The sequence below is a fragment of the Muntiacus reevesi genome, chromosome 6 (assembly GCF_963930625.1).
Source record: "Muntiacus reevesi chromosome 6, mMunRee1.1, whole genome shotgun sequence".
NCBI lineage: Eukaryota > Metazoa > Chordata > Mammalia > Artiodactyla > Cervidae > Muntiacus > Muntiacus reevesi.
Genome location: NC_089254.1, coordinates 41,767,030 through 41,788,709, shown reverse-complemented (window position 1 = coordinate 41,788,709; position 21,680 = coordinate 41,767,030). Strand labels below are relative to the sequence as shown.

The window sequence follows — 21,680 nt, the reverse complement described above, 5'->3', positions numbered from 1 at the left end:
AAGGAACCATCATTCTTCTTTAAAATAAATGTTTAGGACTTTAAACAGAGATAAAAACTTGGGAATAAATAGTTTAAAATGTGACTTCAAGATAATTTATAATAATTTATCTCTAACCTATATTCAAAATGCCATTTATTAGATCCAATGTATTTAATTTTTAAGTGTCACAAGTGAACCCTGAAGTTGGGAAGTTAAGCCACTGGAGATAAATGACATGGAGTAGTTGGACAAAGGCGGAGAAGGCAATGGCAACCCACTCCAGTACTCTTGCCTGGAAAATCCCATGGACGGAGGAGCCTGGTAGGCTGCAGGGTTCGCAAAGAGTCGGACACAACTGAGTGACTTCACTTTCACGCACTGGAGAAGGAAACCCACTTCAGTGTTCTTGCCTAGAGAATCCCAGGGACGGCGGAGCCTGGTGGGCTGCCGTCTATGGGGTCACACAGAGTCGGACATGACTGAAGCGACTTAGCAGCAGCAGCAGCTGGACAAAGATGAATATTTCTCTCCTCAGGTACCAAGAGAAACTCCTATAAAAACTTCTTCAATCAATTCAATTCAAAGCAGTCACTCAGTAGTGTACGACTCTTTGTGACCCCAGGGACTGCAGCACACCAGGCTTCCCTGTCCATCATCAACTCTCGGAGCTTGCTCAAACTCATGTCCATCAAGTCAGTGATGCCATCCAACCATCATCTTCTGTCATCCCCTCCTCCTGCCTTACTGCATCCTAAAGAAATACTTCTTACTGCATCCTAAAGAACCCAAGTAAAAATATATTATGGTAAAAAAAAGAAATGTAAACTACAAAATGTGTATTACCCCAAGCTGAACAAAGTAAAATATTTGAAACAATATTTAATTTCTTGCTTTTTCTAGGGGAAACCCATAAGATTTTTATATAGCTCATAAACAATGCTTTTCACTTCTTTTTCTCTTCACATGGGACATAAACAACAGCTAAGTAATTATATCCTAACCCATTAATAAATTATACACTCACGTTATCAGTCTTGAGCTCTAATACTGGCCCACCCACTGGAGGCTGTCCAAAAAATTAAAATTCAAGATGTGTTTTCAAAAGAGAAAGCAAAGGTAATATTTTAAAAGCTATGTAATGGCAACTCTCTCCAGTATTCTTGCCTGGAGAATCCTAGGGACAGAGGAGCCTGGTAGACTACAGTCCACTGGGTCACAAAGAGTCGGACATGACTGCAACTTCACTTTTCACTTTAATACAAATGAATGGAACTAAAAATTAATTACCAAGAGTCAAATTAAGGCTTCATTCATAGAATTTCATTTTACGGAGATTCACAAAACAGAGAAATTCTATTATAGATCTTGGAAGAAGCCTTAAGGAAAAAAGCGTTAGAGATTAAGTGAACAAAAATTACTAGTACAGACACTGACTGGAATAAATAAAATCCCACAGAGAGTTTTCTATCACCACAACTTTGGAAAAAGATTTTGTTCATCTGACAGAGACCACTGAGTCTTCCTGGAAAATTACACACACAAAAGGGAAAAACTGATGTCAGCTACCAGCTAACACTATATATAACCAAATAAATAGATATTTGTAATATATACTCTGCTATTAAGCAAAGAATAACAACTAAGCTCAAAAGGCTAAAATTCCAAACTTTTCTATTTTCTTTCAGATAAAGGGAGAATTCTCTTGAAATTGTTCAAACACATTCAAGTTCTTCTCAATTTTTATAATTTTACCTCATTTCAACATGCAGATAACTAAAGAATAGCAACACAAAAGATAATGATTTTGCAATTTGATTCCTACACTTCCAAAGCTACACTAATTCCAAGAACAAGGAACAAATTTCATATACAGGATGTAAAGGATTTGCAAAGGCAGAATTTTAAGATCACTTTGAGGAAAATTTTCTAAATTAATGTCCTGCCCCTAGGAATTCTGTTAGGAAGGTAGCTTATAGCAGGCTGGGCTTATAAGAAACACACAGGGCAACTGCTACTACCAGCCCCCCTCAAAAAAAAAAACTATGAAAATATCCCTTTTTAAAAGATATAATTTCCAGTACACAGCTTCTGGAAGTGCCTTCCAAAAGAGGGAACACAGAACAGGCAAAGTAAGGCTGGTGAGCAACTTCTATTCCACCATTATCTACTATCAAGCCCTGCTTTCTCCTACTGACTTTTTAAAAATGGAAGATGACCAGGTATTCCAGAAGAAAGATACTATTTTTAAAAATATAAGTGTAGGGAAAATTAGGATTTTTATATACATAATCAATTTTTTTAACAGAACTTCAGCTTCTAACAGAGCTCTATATGTATTACGGAAATTAGAAAGAACAGGGTTTTTGTATGTAGCTGCTGCTGCTACTGCTAAGTCGCTTCAGTCGTGTCTGGCTCTGTGCGACCCCATAGACGGCAGGCCACCAGGCTCTGCCGTCCCTGGGATTCTCCAGGCAAGAACACTGGAGTGGGTTGCCATTTCCTTCTCCAATGCAGGAAAGTGAAAAGTGAAAGTGAAGCCACTCAATCATGTCCAACTCTTAGCGACCCCATGGACTGCAGCCTACCAGGCTCCTCCGTCCATGGGATTTTCCAGGCAAGAGTACTGGAGTGGGGTGCCATTGCCTTCTCCGTTTGTATGTAGGTTAGAATGTATATATAAAATCCAAGTGATTGAAGAGATTACCTAAGAAGCAGATCAATTATATTATCTAAACTAGATTTAAAGGACCATAATTACACATATTCTTCTTAAAAGGAATCATGGAGATAACACATGGAGATAATCTATTTTCCTGAAATTAGACAATATAATAACTGTATCATCTTTAGCCTCTTAATATTCCAATTTGATAATACTGTATAGCCTTTTCTCTACATCCATTCCAATATTTTGAAATCTCTGGTAGACTAACAAATTTCCTTCTCAGGTACCTACATAACTTTTTCTTTGTAATTGTCTTGCTTCTACTGATCTCAATTTCTCAAAACTCAAGTTATGAAGTGACTTTAATTAGGTTGTCTTGATTTGCTGAGCTGCCTCAACTTTGTCCAACAAATCTTCTGATTTAAGGAAAACAAAAATCAACCAATCAAGAAATTTCAAATAAACATTACCCACTAGTCACCTTTGGGATTAAGGTACCAGACCCAACATTTCTCCAGAATCATAACAACAATGGTCTTTAGATTTTATAGCAGGGTTGTCAAATTACAGTCCACCTCTTCTTATTATTAATAAAGTATTATTGGAACACAGACACATCCATTTGTTCGTATACAGTCAATGGCTGCTAGCATATCAAAATGAGAAAGCTGCAGAGTATTCATAGACTGTGGCTCACAGAGTCCAAAAATTTTACAATATAGCTCTTTACAGATAAAGTCTGCTGCTCCTAGAGCAAAACATTTTAAGAAAATGAGCTTCCATCCCCACCAAAAAAACACAATGTTAAATCTGATTCTACTTAAGATAAAGATTTATCAATTTAGTAAAATCAACTCTTTTTCCTAAGACTTCAGTAATGTACAGATAGGTACACAACTCTTGCTTACAGAAATGAAAAAAATTGTTGTCTCAGGGCAGTTCTGACTCTTCATTGACCCTGATTGCTTACTATTTTCTAGCACTAACAGAGTTGTTTCCATCCAATTTATTAAAGTGAGAAACAGCACATCACCAAGTAAGTAACTAGGACTATAATGACTTGCATAAAGATTATGTCAGCTTATTTGTTTATATATTTAATCTTTTACACAGTATACTCTTATTAAACAAAAAATTAGCAATGCTGATTTTTGACTTACAAAAGAGCTCAAGTGGGCTCCTCATGAATTGTATGGCATCTCCTGCTCTGGCTGTCAGTAAAAATGGGATCTATTCCCACAAATCAGTGACTTAGGTCCAGATATATTCAAAGGAAGAAACCTGTAACAAGATCCAAACAACTTTGATTTCTATATAAATTCTGGATGCATTCTGCTGTGCTCTCCTCTTACTTCCACTCTCATTCTCCTTCCCTCCCTTCTTTTTCCTGACTTAATACTCAATATGAAAGCATATTTTAAAATAATAGTACAATGTTTTACTATTTTTTTCATTTAATTAAATGTCAGGAATATCCTTTTATAATGTATACTACAGACCTAAGTAATTATATTGTTAAAGACTGAAGAACATTCACTTTATGACTGTATCATACTATATTTAGTTATTCTCTTACTGGGAACAACCTAAAATGTATACTTTCTTTTGCTACTAAAAAGAAATGATATGTACATACATCATGTATATATCTTTATATCCTCATGTATATATCCTTATATCCTTATCAGACTCTCTCCTTGAGATAAAGTTCTAAAAGAGGAAGTGCTGGAACAAAGCAAATGTAGATGCTTCCAATTTTAATATACATTTACAAACTGACTTACATAATGATCAATTACATCTGAACTAACAATTGATGGGAATCCCGGTTTCACCCTAACTTTTCCAACAATGGATATTATCATTGTTTTAAGTCACGACGGTTTATACTTAGATGCTTTTGATTAGCAATAAGGTGAAACAACACTGTGCATGTATATACAATATTTCTTCTGTGAACTGCTTGCTCATGTTTATCCATGTTCCCATCCCACTAAGTGTTCCTTTTCCTCTCATCTGTTGTACACACATATGGACAAGATTATATATGAATATATTTATATTCAACTTCATTTTATAAGCATAGTGTAATCCTAATAACAAAACCTACAGAGATTTTACAAAAGAAAAAATCACAGATCAGCATTCATCATAAACATGAATATAAAATCCTTGACAAAATATTAGCAACTGGGCTTTGCTGGTACAGTAAGTAGTAAAGACTCTGCCTGACAATGCAGGGGACATGGGTTCAATCCCTGGTCTGGAAAGATACCACATGCCGTGGAGCAACTTAGTCCATTCGCCACAACTACTGAGCCTGTACTCAAGAGCCCACAAGCCACAACTACTGAGCCCACGCATCCTGGAGCCTGTGTTCCACAATAAGAGGAAATACTGCAATGAGAAGCCTGCACACAGCAACTAGAGAGTAGTCTCCACTTGCCATAACTGGAGAAAGTCCACACGCAGCAACAAAGACCCAGCACAGCCATAAATAAAATAAATAAATAAATCTCAAAAAAAAAAAAAAATTAGCAACCTCAACCCAACATGAATAAATAGGATCAATTCAGTTCAGTCGCTCAGTCATATACAACTCTTTGCAACACCATGGACTGCAACACGCCAGGCTTCCCTGTCCATCACCAACTCCCAGAGCTTGCTCAAACTCATGTCCACAAACTCGGTGATGTCATCCAATGATCTCATCCTCTGTCGCCCCCTTCTCCTCCTGCTGTCAGTCTTTCCCAGTTTCAGGGTCTTTTCCAATGAGTCAGCTCTTCACATCAGGTGGCCAAAGTATTGGAGCTTTAGCTTCAGCATCAGTCCTCCCAACGAATATTCTGGACTGATTTGTTTTAGGATTGACTGGCTTGATCTCCTTGCACTCCAAGGGACTCTCAAGAGTCTTCTCCAACACCACAGTTCAAAAGCATCAATTCTCCGGTGCTCAGCTTTCTTTATGGCCCAACTCTCACATCCATCCATGACTACTGGAAAAACCATAACTGACTAGACGGACCTTTGTCAGTCAAGTAATGCCTCTGCTTTTTAATATGCTATCTGGGTTTGTCATAGCTTTTCTTCCAAGGAACAACTGTCTTTTAATTTCATGGCTGCAGTCACCATTTGCAATGATTTTGGAGCCAAAGAAAATAAAGTCTGCCACTGTTTCCGTTGTTTCCCCATCTATTTGCCATGAAGTGATGGGACCAGATGCCATGATCTTAGTTTTTTGAATGTTGAGTTTTAAGCCAGATTTTTCACTCTTCTCTTTCACTTTTATCAAGAGGCTCTTTAGTTCCTTTTCACTTTCTGCCATAAATAGGATACTATATCATGATTAGGTACAGTTGATCCAAGGAATACAAGGTTAGTTAACATCAAAAATCAATGCAGTTGATCATTAATAGAGTAAAAAAAGAATTAAAAAAGCAATCATTTCAATAAATACAGAAAATATATTTGACAAAATTCAATATCCATTCATGATCAAAGAAAAGGAAAAAAAAAACTTTCAGGAAACTAGGAATAAAAAGAATTTCCTCAGTTTGATAAGAGTATCTATAAAAAGCCTGCATAGCTAACAGCACACTTAAAAGGCACAACACTGAATGTATTCCTCTAATACTGGATACTAGGATTGAGAACAATCTGCCACTATTATTCAATTTGTGCTGTAAAACCTACCTAGCCTAATAAGGCATAAGAGAAAAAAGGAAAACAGATTGGAAATAAAGAGATAAAACTATATTAATTTGCAAATGGAATGACTGCCAACCTAGAAAAGAATTCTGGATTCTAAAAAATACACTATTTAGAATACATAAATAAATTTAGCAAGGGCACAAGAAACATAGTCCATGAATAAAGATCAGTTGTGCCAATATCACTGATGAACATAGATGCAAAAATCCTTAACAAAATTCTAGAAACAGAATCCAACAACATATTAAAAAAATCATACACCATGACCAAGTGGGCTTTATCCCAGGAATGCAAGGATTCTTTAATATCCGCAAATCAATCAACGAAATACACCACATTAACAAATTGAAAGATAAAAACCATATGATTATCTCAATAGATGCAGAGAAAGCCTTTGACAAAATTCAACACTCATTTATGATTAAAACTCTCCAGAAAGCAGGAATAGAAGGAACATACCTCAACATAATAAAAGCTATATATGACAAACCCACAGCAAGCATCACCCTCAATGGTGAAAAATTGAAAGCATTTCCTCTGAAATCAGGAACAAGACAAGGATGCCCACTCTCACCACTACTATTCAACATAGTGTTGGAAGTTTTGGCCACAGCAATCAGAGCAGAAAAAGACATAAAAGGAATCCAGATAGGAAAAGAAGAAGTGAAACTCTCGCTGTTTGCAGATGACATGATCCTCTACATAGAAAACCCTAAAGACTCTTCCAGAAAATTACTAGAGCTAATCAATGAATATAGTAAAGTTGCAGGATATAAAATTAACACACAGAAATCCCTTGCATTCCTATACACTAACAATGAAAAAACAGAAAGAGAAATTAAGGAAACAACACCATTCACCATTGCAACAAAAAGAATAAAATACTTAGGAGTATATCTACCTAAAGAAACAAAAGACCTATACATAGAAAACTATAAAACACTGATGAAAGAAATCAAAGAGGACACAAACAGATGGAGAAACATACCGTGTTCATGGATTGGAAGAATCAATATTGTCAAAATGGCTATTCTACCCAAAGCAATCTATAGATTCAATGCAATCCCTATCAAGCTACCAACAGTATTTTTCACAGAACTAGAACAAATAATTTCACAATTTGTATGGAAATACAAAAAACCTCGAAGAGCCAAAGTAATCTTGAGAAAGAAGAATGGAACTGGAGGAATCAACCTGCCTGACTTCAGACTTTACTACAAAGCCACAGTCATCAAGACAGTATGGTACTGGCACAAAGACAGAAATATAGATCAATGGAACAGAACAGAAAGCCCAGAGATAAATCCACGAACCTATGGACACCTTATCTTTGACAAAGGAGGCAAGGATATACAATGGAAAAAAGACAATCTCTTTAACAAGTGGTGCTGGGAAAACTGGTCAACCACTTGTAAAAGAATGAAACTAGAACACTTCCTAACACCATACACAAAAATAAACTCAAAATGGATTAAAGATCTAAATGTAAGACCAGAAACTATAAAACTCCTAGAGGAGAACATAGGCAAAACACTCTCCGACATAAATCACAGCAAGATATTCTATGACCCACCTCCCAGAATATTGGAAATAAAAGCAAAAATAAACGAATGGGACCTAATGAAAATTAAAAGCTTTTGCACAACAAAGGAAACTATAAGTAAGGTGAAAAGACAGCCCTCAGATTGGGAGAAAATAACAAATGAGGAAACAGACAAAGGATTAATCTCAAAAATATACAAGCAACTCCTGAAGCTCAACTCCAGAAAAATAAATGACCCAATCAAAAAATGGGCCAAAGAACTAAACAGACATTTCTCCAAAGAAGACATACAGATGGCTAACAAACACATGAAAAGATGCTCAACATCACTCATCATCAGAGAAATGCAAATCAAAACCACAATGAGGTACCATTACACGCCAGTCAGGATGGCTGCTATCCAAAAGTCTACAAGCAATAAATGCTGGAGAGGGTGTGGAGAAAAAGGAACCCTCTTACACTGTTGGTGGGAATGCAAACTAGTACAGTCACTATGGAAAACAGTGTGGAGATTTCTTAAAAAACTGGAAATAGAACTGCCATATGACCCAGCAATACCACTTCTGGGCATACACACTGAGGAATCCAGATCTGAAAGAGACACGTGCACCCCAATGTTCATCGCAGCACTGTTTATAATAGCCAGGACATGGAAGCAACCCAGATGCCCAACAGCAGATGAATGGATAAGGAAGCTGTGGTACATATACACCATGGAATATTACTCAGCCGTTAAAAAGAATTCATTTGAATCAATTCTAATGAGATGGATGAAACTGGAGCCCATTATACAGAGTGAAGTAAGCCAGAAAGATAAAGAACATTACAGTATACTAACACATATATACGGAATTTAGATAGATGGTAGCGATAACCCTATATGCAAAACAGAAAAAGAGACACAGAAGTACAGAGCAGACTTTTGATCTCTGGGGGAGAACGTGAGGGTGGGATGTTTTGAAAGAACAGCATGTATATTATCTATGGTGAAACAGACCACCAGCCCAGGTGGGATGCATGAGTCAATTGCTCGGGCCTGGTGCACTGGGAGGACCCTGAGGAGTCGGGTGGAGAGGGAGGTGGGAGGGGGGATCGGGATGGGGAATACGTGTAACTCTATGGCTGATTCATGTCAATGTATGACAAAACCCACTGAAATGTTGTGAAGTGACTGGCCTCCAACTAATAAAATAATATTTAAAAAATAAATAAATAAATAAATTGAAAGTGACTTACAAAGATTATTAAAAATTTAATGTCTTTCTCATAAAAAAAAAAAAAGATCAGTTGTATTTTTTTTATATACCAGCAGCAGACCATTAGAAAATGAAATTTTCTAAAATTCCAGTCATAATGGGGCCAAAAAAGCAAATTTAACCAAAGATATCTCAGACTACTACACTGGAAACTATAAAACAAGATAAGAGAAATTATAGATATGTATAAATGAAAAATTACACTTTGCTTGTGAAAGACTCAATTTTTGTGAGTGTATCTTTTCTGCAAATTGATAAACTCATTCCACATTAAGGGCTTGCACTGGCTGTCCTCTGTATCTACGGAGCTGTGCATCCAGAATTCTACATGCCTTTTCCCCGTTATTCTGACCTTAAGTCAAGTATCTCTTCTCCAGACTCTCCCTGATTGCTAAACGAAGCAGTTTTCTTTCCCCTCTATTACACTACCCTCTCTTATTTATTCATTACACTATGTGAAATTATCTTTTGTCATTCACAAACTTAACTGTCTTTCTTCTCAGCTCAAAGGTGAGCATGAAGACAGTATCTTTTGACCAACATATTCCCCAGTATCTACATGAGCTCCTGGTGTGGAGCAGGCACTTGGTAAATATATGTGGACTACTTATTGCCATATTCAGGGTTGTCTTCAAATGCTAACACAATTTTAAGACCAATATAAACAGTGACATAATTTATACTTTCTTCCAACGTCTTAATAGAGATATTCAAAGAATCAAAGGAATTTAAGAAATGAACACTTTTATTAAGGTTAAAACATTGTGGCTTACTGTCTTATAGATAATAAAATGAAAGAGGAAAGAGAAGGACTACCCACTCTTCTTACCCCCATCCAGATTAGTGTGTGTGTGTGTGTGTGTGTGTGTGTGTGTGTGTGTGTGTGTGTGTGTGTGTGTGTGTGTGTGACTCAGTTTTGTATTCAACTCTTTGCCACCACATGGACTACACAGTCATGGAATTCTCCAGGCCAATACTGGAGTGGGTAGCCTTTCCCTTCTCCAGGGGATCTTCCCAACCCAGGGTCTTCCTAAACCCAGGTCTCCCGCATTGCAAAGAACTGGATTCTTCACCAGCTGAACTACCAGGGAAGCCCTTAAAATTTATACAGTTAATCATTTATACACAGTGAAAACATCTTCAAAGATGTAAATTACTGTTCATTTCATCCTAGCTGTTGCTATTCTTTTTTCAGTATGGGTAATAATGCATTTATTTCCAATTTTAGAAAGAACGGTTTCCCCTTTACATCCCCACAGTTCATCCAACAATAATACTAGCATTATCATATAAGTATTTCTCAAATTCTCATCTGCCTAAAGGGTCTGCTAGTGGGCAGTGAAACTCACTGTGCCTCCCAATTTAAAATATTCCTTTTCTTTCCTCCCCTTCCCTTACTGCTATAAACTCTACCCATGTCTAGGACTCTCCTCCTGCCCCACACCACCCCAGATAGCTCAGCTTTTTACTAGTGTATCTTTTTTTCACCCTAGAAACTTTCCTTACTAACCCCAGATGCACCCTCTGATGGAATGGCCTGAAGAGTCAGCAGTGAATTTTGATTTCTCTCTGGGACAAAGGTAAATCCTGTTATGTTTTCTGTTAAAATGATTGACAACTATCACATAGGAAGCCTTTATCTTCTATTTATCCCTCACTGAACATAAAGGTTACAATGTCTAGAAATCTTAAAAAGGGATGTGCATCTTAAGTCTGAGAACCCAGAAGAAGTGATAGTGAAAAGAAATGTTGAGTATATTTACCATTTCAGTCAGCACACACACAAAAGAAAACATGAAATGTCAAAAGGACAAAACCAGGAAGCCAGGGCATTCATACTGGCAATAAGCCATAGCTCCTCAACAAAGATCCTGGTTTGCCACCACTGACCCCTATGCTCTAAGGTCTAAAAATCAACCACCACTCTTAGAGCTCAGAGTGTGCCTTCACCTAACAGGCAAGAAGGTGCAACTAGGGATAGAAAAGAGCTCTATCTAAGCTATCTGGGAATCTGAACTTTTATTCCCACAGGCACAGCATCACATGTGGTGATTAGGTCTAAAGGACAATTAGCCACTGTTAGTTCTGGCCTAGGACTAGAACAATAACAATAATTAAAATGGCTATTATTTATTGAGTACTTATCATATGTCAGATGCTATGCTAAAGTACTTAAATATCTCATTTAATCCTTACAAGATCCCTATTTGATAGGTTCTTACTGTTATTTCTATTTTTTTCAGAGGTGGAAGCTTAGTTACAGAGCAGTTAGGTAATTTTCCATGAATAGAAAGTGGTGAAATTAGAATTCTAAAAGTATTCTGATTGATAGCAAACCTATAATTATATAGTATTTATAGGATGATGAATCAATGAACTTTTAGAAATAATTTCACACATTCATATATTTATTGTTGTTCAGTTGCTAAGTCATGTCTGACTCTTTGTGACCCCATGGACTGCAGCACACCAGGCTTCCCTGTCCTTCACTACCTCCTGGAGTTTGTTCAAACTCATGCCCACTGAGTCAGTGATGCCATCCAACCACCTCTTCCTCAGTTCATATATTGGGTCTGCCTATATCTGACTGGTATATCAGGATACTATTAGGTTCTTCAGCTAAATTATAGATTTTATGTGCTCTAATAAAATATCACAAATATAGCTATTTTAAAAAGAATGCAAAATTTACCAACAACCACTTAGCACATACCTACTGTGATGTTACCCATCTTGCTTCGTAATGTTATATTACCTGCAAAAGAGAGAAAAAGGCAACTTTACACATTAGGGATAATCTAGAAAGAAAAGGTATTAATAATGTTCTACAGCATGATTAGATATCCACAAGGTTATTTAATAATATTATTATTGTCGTTCACAATTTTTCTCAGTATCACAATCCCAGTCAGAGATTTAGGCGCAACTACAAAATAAATAGCTTTAGGCATCTATACAAACTCTCTTCTTCCACTCTAACTTAATCTACTACAGCACAACTGAAAAAACAAACCCCTTTCTGGAAAACATGGAAGAAAAATAATGATTCTTCTAAAAGTTAAAAAATGTAAACAAATAAATAAATAAAAGACTTAAATGTACTGACTAGGCATTTTCAACCTAAATATTACAATATTTATCAGACCACACAAAGCCAACTTTTGAACCAAATAACACTAAAATAATCCACGGAAAAAAGTAATTACTGTTATTTTTTAGGTCAGTTTGGCAAACTTATCTGTGAGATTTCAGTGGTTTTTCTGTCAAGAGTTTAAAAGGTTTGGGACAGGAGTAATAAATAATTGAAATATGACTAACAACAACAAAAAAAAACTTCAGATAGTCCCTTCTTTCAATGAAAATCTATTTTCCAGGATAAACATAGGACTGAAACCATTCTTCCCAGTGCCTTCCTCCAGCATCAAAAACAGCTGGATTTTTCTTTATGTGTGTTTAAGGGATAATTACTCCTAGAGTTATACCACCTATATTTACTGCACTATTATAATTCTAAAACTGTAGTGAAGAGTAAAAAAGGAGTAAAAAAAGAAAATGGTAAGAAACAAGTAGACTAAAAGAAGCTGAGCTATTTAAAATCCCAAAACATGATGCTATTAAAGTACTGCACTCAATATATCAGCAAATTTGGAAAACTCAGCAATGGCCACAGAACTAGAACAGGTCAGTTTTCATTCCAGTCTCAAAGAAGGGCAATGCCAAAGAATGTTCAAACTACTATACAACTGCACTCACTTTTCATGTTAGCAAGGTAATCCTCAAAATTCTCCAAGTCAGGCTTCAGCAGTACATGAAACTATAACTTTCAGATGTACAAGCTGGGTTTAGAAAGGGCAGAGGAACCACAGATCAAATTGTCATAGAAAAAGCAAGAAAATTTCAGAAAAACATCTACTCCTGCTTCATTGACTACACTAAAGTCTTTGACTGTATGGATCACAACAAACTGTGGAAAATTCTTAAAGAAATGAAATATCAGACCATCTCACCTGCCTCCTGGGAAACCTGTGAAGCAGGTCAAGAAGCAACAGTTAGAGCTGGACATGAAACAGCAGACTGGTTCCAAACTGGGAAAGGAGTACGCCAAGGCTATATATTCTCACCCTGCTTATTTTATCTCACCCTGCAGAGTACATCATGTGGTATACTGAGCTGGAGGAAGCACAAGATGGAATCAAGATTGCCAGGAGAAATATCAACAACCTCAGATATGTAGCTGAAACAACTCTAATGGCAGAAAGAAAAGAGGAACTAAAGGGCCTCTTAATGAGGGTGAAAGAAGAGAGTGAAAAAAGATGGCTTAAAATTGAACATTCAAAAAACTAAGAACATGGCATCTAGTTCCATCATTTCATGGCAAATAGATGGGGGAAAAGTGGAAACAGTGACAGATTTCCTTTCCTTGGGCTCCAAAATCACTGTGGACACTGACTGTAGCCATGAAATTAAAAGACGCCTGCTCCTTGGAAGAAAAGCTATGACAAACCTAGACAATGTATTCAAAAGCAGAGATACCTCTTTGCCGACAAAGGTCCGTCTAGTCAAAGCTACGGTTTTTCCAGTAGGTATGTATGAATGTGTGAGTTGGACCATAAAGAAAGCTGAGTGCTGAAGAATTGATGCTTTCGAACTGTGGTGCTGGAGAAAACTCTTGAGAGTCCCTTGGACTGCAAGGAGATCAAACCAGTCCATCCTAAGGGAAATCAACCCTGAATACACATCGGAAGGACTAATGCTGAAGCTGAAGCTCCAATACACTGGCCACTTGATGCAAAGAGCTGACTCATTGTAAAAGACCCTGAAACTGGGAAAGACTGAGGGCAGGAGGAGAAGGGGGTGACAGGATGAGATCATTGGATGGCATCACTGACTTGGTGGACATGAGTTTGAGCATGCTTTGAGAGATAGTGAAGGATAGGGAGCCTGGCAACCTACAGTCCATGGAATCACAAAGAGTCAGACACAACTTATCAACTGAACAAAAACAACAAGAGAAGTAAAGAGCAGAAGAATAAATTTTGTCTCAGAATTAATCTAGGATGAGTAAAATCATTTATTTTATTTCATGTATCTTTTAAATACTGACATGCCCATCAGCAGATGAATGGATAAGGAAGCTGTGGTACATATACACCATGGAATATTACTCAGCCGTTAAAAAGAATTCATTTGAATCAGTTCTAATGAGATGGATGAAACTGGAGCCCATTATACAGAGTGAGGTGAGCCAGAAAGATAAAGAACATTACAGTATACTAACACATATATACGGAATTTAGAAAGATGGTAACGATGGCCCTATATGCAGGGCAGAAGAAGAGACGCAGAAGAACAGAACAGACTTTTGAACTCTGTGGGAGAAGGGGAGGGTGGGATGTTTCGAAAGAACAGCATGTATATTATCTGTGGTGAAACAGACCACCAGCCCAGGTGGGAGGCATGAGTCAAGTGCTCGGGCCTGTTGGGCTGGGAAGATCCAGGGGAATCGGGTGGAGAGGGAGGTGGGATGGGAGACCGGGATGGGGAATTCGTGTAACTCTATGGCTGATTCACATCAATGTATGACAAAACCCAATGAAAAAAAAAAAAAAAGTTTAAAAAAAAAATAAATAAATAAAATAAATTAAAAAAAAAAAAAAAGAAAATAAATAAATAAATAAATAAATACTGACATGTATCAGTACCTGGGAAAAAGAAAACAAAGAAAGGAGGCACTTGATTCATTTGTCCAACAGTTAAATGTGCTTTGACTGTAAAAATTTCTCTAAAAGAGAAATTATATTTCATCATACTTCACGTGAGCATATGAACAAGAGGTACACTTGTGTAGGAGTAAAACTTGGTTTGTGTACTTTGGCCACCTCATTCGAAGAGTTGACTCATTGGAAAAGACCCTGATGCTGGGACGGATTGGGGGCAGGAGGAGAAGGGGACGACAGAGGATGAGAAGATTGGATGGCATCACTGACTCGACGGACATGGGTTTGAGTAAACTCCGGGAGTTGGTGATGGACAGGGAGGCCTGGAGTGCTGTGATTCATGGGGTCGCAAAGAGTCGGACACAACTGAGCGACTGAACTGAACTGAAGCTTATAAAATTATTTTCAAGTTTCAGTAATTTACAAGGCTGTGCAGATCCTCCTCTTACATGGTTAAGTAAATATTATTTCACTGATGTGTTCTAGATACTCTTCCAATTTTCAAACCCAGTAAATGCAGATTCACATGCAAATAGTGGCCAAGGATCATAAAGCTGCTAAGATAGCTTCCAATGATCCCTGCCTCCTGGTATTCATGCCCATGGAGCTCCTTCACTCATATGGATGCTGGACCTACTGATGCTTTTAACAAAGAGAATAAGGGCAAAGGCAATGAGATGTTACTTTCAAGACTAGGTTACAAACGATTCTTGCATCTATCTTGCCAGCTCCCTTTTGCTGCGATGGAAGCCAGCTAGCCATATTGTCTAACTTCCTTATGAAAGACGCCCAAGACCAAGGACCTAAAGAGGCCCCCAGCTAATAGAATCTGAACTGAATCCTGCTAACAACAACATGAGTGAACTAAAAAGCAGATTCACTTTTGGCTGAACCTTCAAATAAACCCATGGCCCCATCTGATACCTTGATTACAACCTCAAGAGAGATCTTGAGGTGGAACACCCAGTTAAGTGATACCCAGATTCCGGACCACCCAAAGTATAAGAAAATAAGTGGTTGCTGTTTTCAGCTGCTGAATATGTTACAAAGGAAGAGGTAACTAGAAAAGATGTTGAAAGCTGGACGTGGGGTGATGCCACAATAAATAACTAAAAATATGGGAATAACTTTGGAAATTGGCAGTAGGCATAGGTTGGAAGGATTTTTAGGAGCATGGTAGAAAAAGCCTAAATTGCCTGAACAGTGTGTTAGTAGAAAGCTGGACTTTGAGTGCTTCTCATATAAGGGCTTAAACGGAAGTGAAAGGAGTGTTTTGGAAACTGGAGGAAGGCAGATCTTTGTTAAGCAGTATTAGAAACATCGCAACACTATCACATTCAGTAATGTGGAAAGTGGGAAATGTGCCTAATGAACTGAACGATCTAGCTAAGGAGATGGCCAAGCAGAGTTAAAGTGTTGTTGGTGCTGCCTATTTTTTCTCGTAGCATCTGTAAAATACAAACAAAGTAAGATAAACTAAAGAAACGATTGTTTAAAAAAACAATCAGGACAAGAATCATTTTGAAAATTCTCAGCTTCTCAAGATGGCAAAAGATGAGAAAGTTAAGAATAGCTTCAACACAAAGTTTGAATTCAGTGTACTGCCAGAACATGGCCTAAAAATGAAACTGATGGATTGACTGTAAAATCTTTTGTCAAGACTCCAGAAAGATTAAGAGTGATACCTCACAGTATTAATTTACCTGTACAAAAAGTCCATTAAACCAGCTGAGGGTATCTCACAGATCCTCTCAATCAAGCAATAGGTCCCCTACAAAGCTTGCGAGCACCGTATCTTAATTTCTCTGCAGAAGTCCACATTTTGAAAAGATTCTTGGATGTGGTCTTCATCTAATAGAATAAACACCAATGTGAATTCATAGAAGGCTGACAAAATTTGTGAGAATTATATCAGCAAACACATTGCTAACTTCGACCAAAAGGGACAGTAACAGTACAAAGTGAAATGAGACCACTGGAGTCCCAAAATTCTGCTGGCAGGAAACAGATTAAGAAAATTCCTCAGCTGCAAACACATGCTACATTTCATGAAAAAGGAAGGATGACTCAAATGGAGAAACCAAGAGCTCAGAGGGCAAAGCCTGGAAACCTAAAGAATTATCACAAGGCCATGATTCTAATCAAAGAACCTCCAATGTTTTCCTACCTAAATTTCAAAATCATTATGGACCAATGACTCCTTTGTGCCCCTTACTTTTCTCCCCTTTGAACAGGAAAGTCTACAGCAATCATCCTCTGTGTATCCCAGCACTGTATGCTTAGTGTGCAGGTGGTGTGTATGGGTTGAGAGGTTAGAGAACAGGTCTTAAGACTGAGAACTATACTTGAGGAGTTAGGCCTAAGCAACTATACCCGAGGAGGCTCATCTACCTCTGGATCTGATTTTGGTGCAGACATTCTGGACTCTGAGCAGATATGCAATAGGATGAGACTCTGGGAACCTTGAAAGGAAGGGAGTGTATTTTGTATGTGGGAAGGACACAAATCACTTGCAGGGGGTGCAGAGGATAGACTGGCCATTCAAAACCTTATAGGCTATCTAGTGAGATACATACATGAAAAGTTAAAAATGAGTGTTTATTAATAATTTTAAGTTCATGTTGTAACTGAATAGTATGTATTAGGTTCCATAACCACTCTGAGGAAGCAGACTAAAATGATGTGGCATGAACAGGGAGAAAATCATATTGGAGATTTCATCAGAGTCTATTTTTGAAATATGAGTAAAATTTGATGCTGAGGGGGAAAGATTTTGTTGAAAAGGTATGTAAGCAAAGGTAAAAAGGTGTAACTACATGTGCTATATTTAAACCATGCTCATCAGTTAGGTTGGAGCAATTAGGCCAGTCTATGAGGACAGGAATTAAGTGTTTCTTACTTAGCATTATATTTTGAGAGCTTAGCATATTGCCCTGTATATAGTAAATGCTATTATTTTTTGAACTTATGTTCAAATTTAGTTTGGAAAAACAGGTAAAAACAAATTTGTAGAAGAATCATAGAGTGTTTAGTCTACTGACTTTGTCCTATACCAAAGTCAAAGAAGAATTTCAAGATGAGAAGAACACAAGAAAAAGCATCTAGTATTCATTCCTTCCTAATCTTTAGGAAGATTAAGCTTGTGTCAGACACTCAGAATTCTCTTTACTGTTTTCACCTTATGAACACCTTAAAAATAAGATAAAGCAGACCTCTGATATTTGTGATTCTAACTATTAGTAAAACAACAATAAAAAAAACTGACATAGTTCTATAGTCAGTCATTTAGTTAGTGAGTTCACCCATTCAGCAAGACAAAAGGAGCTTTACTAAACTAGTCTCCAATGAATGCAGTAAAAATTTACTTTTTTAAACAAAAATAGAAAATGTGGTCTTTTTCAAAAAGTCAGTCAGTAGTGAGTATGATAAAAGTGATCAAGAAAACAATGGTTTTAGAGTCAAAAAATAGAAGTTTTAGTTTCATTAAAAAAAAAAAAAAAGAGGACTAGTTAAATTATAAAGTGAAGTCGCTCAGTCGTGTCTGACTCTTTGCAACCTCATGACTGTAGCTTACCAGGCTCCTCTGTTCATGGGATCTTCCAGGCAAGAATACTGGAGTGGGTTGCCATTTCCTTCTCCAGGAGATCTTCCCGACCTGGGGATTGAACCCAGGCCTCCCGCATTGTAGGCAGATGTTCTACCGTCTGAGCCACCAGAGAAGTCAGTTAAATTATAACAGAATCTATACCGTCTCAAATCACATCTCTCTTGAATGTTAGAGTTCTGTACAGGAAAAGCATAAGGGAATAATAAAACTATGGAAATAAAGAATATCTGTAAATATAAGGAATATATCAAAATGTTTTTGTTAGTGCTAAAGGACTTTTAAAACAACAACAAAAAAATATTCTCAACTCATCAAACTGTTTAGAAAATCTCTACCCTAAACAGAAATATTCCAAGGTCATTATCTCAAATACTTTGCGGAAGAAGACAGAATATTTTAAAGTACACAGATCAACCGAATGGACATTACCAGCACAGTTTTCTATAATTTGGTTTTACCTTTCTCCATCACCAGACGGTGAAAACAATAAACAAATCAACTATCTGAGAGGAGTAGACCTTTGTAAAAGCCTTCCTTTCAATAAAGCAGATGCCATATGATCTGTAATAATTATGTGTGCTTACTCTTCTTTCAAGTTATTTAATTTTTCCACAAAATCCAATGTTTGAGAAAATAAACAGTTCTCCTTAACTAGCCATTCTTCATTCTAAAAGGATTAGAGGAAGAATTAGCTATCAATTTAAAGACAAATAGTTTATTTTTCTTCACTAAAATAAATGTGATTTTGGTAAAAACAGCACACATGCTCTCATTATCCAAACAGAAATAAGATATCCATAAAGGTTAAATCCTTTTTGTGCTTCTTTTTTTTAAGGGGAAGATTGGGGGAGCAGAAAGAAAGTATTTTCTACTTGCAAGCACATGGCTAAATGCAAAGCATATAGAGGTAAATAAAACAAGATCCCTGCTATTGAGGAGTTTATAGTCAGGCAAGAATTTATGGGTCAATGGAAGGCCAGAAACGGAGAAAGGCTGCTTTAGCTGAGTATGAAAAGATTACTAAAAGTAAATGAGATAAAGAAAGCTGGGAAAAACATTTTAGAAAGACTATAACTGATCTGTATGATCAAAAGCTCTGATCAAAAACTCAGAAGTATAAAACAGGTATGAATGTATACAGGAAGAAGTAAGAGATTGTGTAATTCTAGAACACAAAGCATAAGGTCAAAAAAAGGTAGTAAGTTAGCTAAGTCACTGAGTAGGAAAGGGTTTGGGTAAGACAATGCCATGTTCAAGGTGCTTCTTTTCTAATAAACAACCATATAATAGTTCCCTAATAGCTCAGTTGGTAAAGAATCCACCTGCAATGCAGGAGACCATGGTCTGATTCCTGGGTCGGGAAGATCTGCTGGAGGAGGGATAGGCTACCCACTCCAGTATTCTTGGGCTTCCCTGGTGGCTCAGCTGGTAAAGAATCTGCCTGCAATGTGGGAGACCTGGGTTCTATCCCTGAGTTGGGAAAACCCCCTGCAGATGGAAAAGGCTATCCACTCCAGTATTCTGGCCTGGAGAATTCCATGGACTGTAAAGTTCATGGGGTGGCAAAGAGTCAGACACAACTGCGCGGCTAGCACTTGCACTTTCACACAATAGTTAGGACAGTGAATTTGAAGAAGGCAAGACTGGAAGCAAATTTATTGCTAGAGGTGAGGCAAGAGCTGACAAGAATCTTAATTAGAAGAGTAGAAATTTGGAAGAAAAAGATGGGATAGATTGAAAGAAGTATTTAGGTGAGTGTGCTCGTGCAGCTCAGTCATGTCAGACTCTTTGCAAACCCAAGGACCGTACCTGCTAGGCTCCTCTTTCCATGGGGTTCTCCAGGCAAGAACACTGAGTGGGCTGCCATTTCCTCCTCTAAAAGAATTTCCCAACCCAGGGATCAAACCTGTGTCTCCTACATCTCCTGCAATGGTAGGCGGATTCTTTACCACTGAGCCTCCTAAAACGTATCTAAACTTGGTGTTGACTAGATGGGGAAGGTGACAGAAGTTCAGGATTACTTCTGGATTTCTAGTTTGGGAAATAACGTACATGGTAGTATTAGAATCTGCAAATGGAAATAAAAGAGGAGGAATACATTATGGATGAGGTTGGGGGTGGGAGCTGGGAAAATAGGAGAAAAGAAGTTAGAAACATGAAGTCATCAGAGAAGACTCTAAGGATCCAAACGGCTATGTCTACTAAGCAGATGGATGTATAAGTTGGAAGTCAGGGCTAGAGATACAAATTTGAATTATTGGAATACAATGGTAGTTGAGTCAAAAGTGTCTAAGATGTCCAAGGAAAAGAAAGAACTAAAAGAACAATGAAACAGGATGAAATGCTGAATACCAAGGGGGTGTGTAAAGAGGAGGAATTCACAGACATTTGAGAAAAAGCAATTTTAAATACTGATGCTTTCAAATTTGGTGCTGGAGAAGACTCTTGAGAGTCCCTTGGACTGCAAGGAGATCAAACCAGTCAATCCTTAAGGAAATCAACTCTGAATATTCACTGGAGGGACACATGCTGAAGCTAAAGCTCCAGTGCTCTGGCCATCTGACATGAAAAGACGATTCACTAGAAAAGCCCCTGATGCTAGTAAAGACTGAAGGCAACAGAAGAGGACAACAGAGGACGAGCTGGTTAGACAGCATCAATGACTCAATGGATATGAACCTGAGCAAACTCTGGGTGATAGTGAAGGACAGGGGAGCCTTGCATGTTGCGGTTCACAAAGAGTCAGACACAACTTAGCGACTGAACAAAAATTATAAATATAAGCTGTGACACAGACGCCAGCACCCACTAATACTTGTGTGCCTTTCTCCTTCCTTAAAACACACTAAGCACTTTATCTCAGACTTCTATAGTTAAAGTCATTTTAAGACATTCTGGCTAACAAATTTCTCACATGATCCTTTATGATCTCTCTTCCTTTAGTGGAAGCTTGGAGGCCATACACTGAAAATGGCATTATCACCTTTAAGGAAGAAGTCCAGTCCCTCCAAGGAAATGAGTGGAGTACAAACACTGCATGGAATAGCAGCATATTTATCACATGTCTAAATCATGAAAGAAAAAAAAAAAAATCTATGCTATCTGTACCACAAAGGAAGCTATAATTTCATATAAAAAAGTTTAAGTGTCCAGATTCAACATTAACATAAATTATGTGTCAAATGACAATCAAACTTAA

General features: G+C 37.4%; 1 protein-coding gene across 3 annotated transcripts in view; it reads right to left on the bottom strand.

Moving 5' to 3' along the window:
• FAM185A (family with sequence similarity 185 member A) overlaps positions 1–21,680 on the bottom strand; it is a 73,439-nt gene that overhangs the window by 30,107 nt on the left and 21,652 nt on the right. For 2 of the 3 annotated variants that reach the window (XM_065938441.1, XM_065938444.1), the window contains exon 5: positions 11,871–11,912. In XM_065938441.1, the coding sequence (XP_065794513.1) occupies positions 11,871–11,912 (42 nt within the window). Of the gene's footprint in view, positions 1–11,870; positions 11,913–21,464; positions 21,547–21,680 lie in introns of all 3 variants that reach the window. The other variant, XM_065938442.1, reaches the window with a different exon arrangement.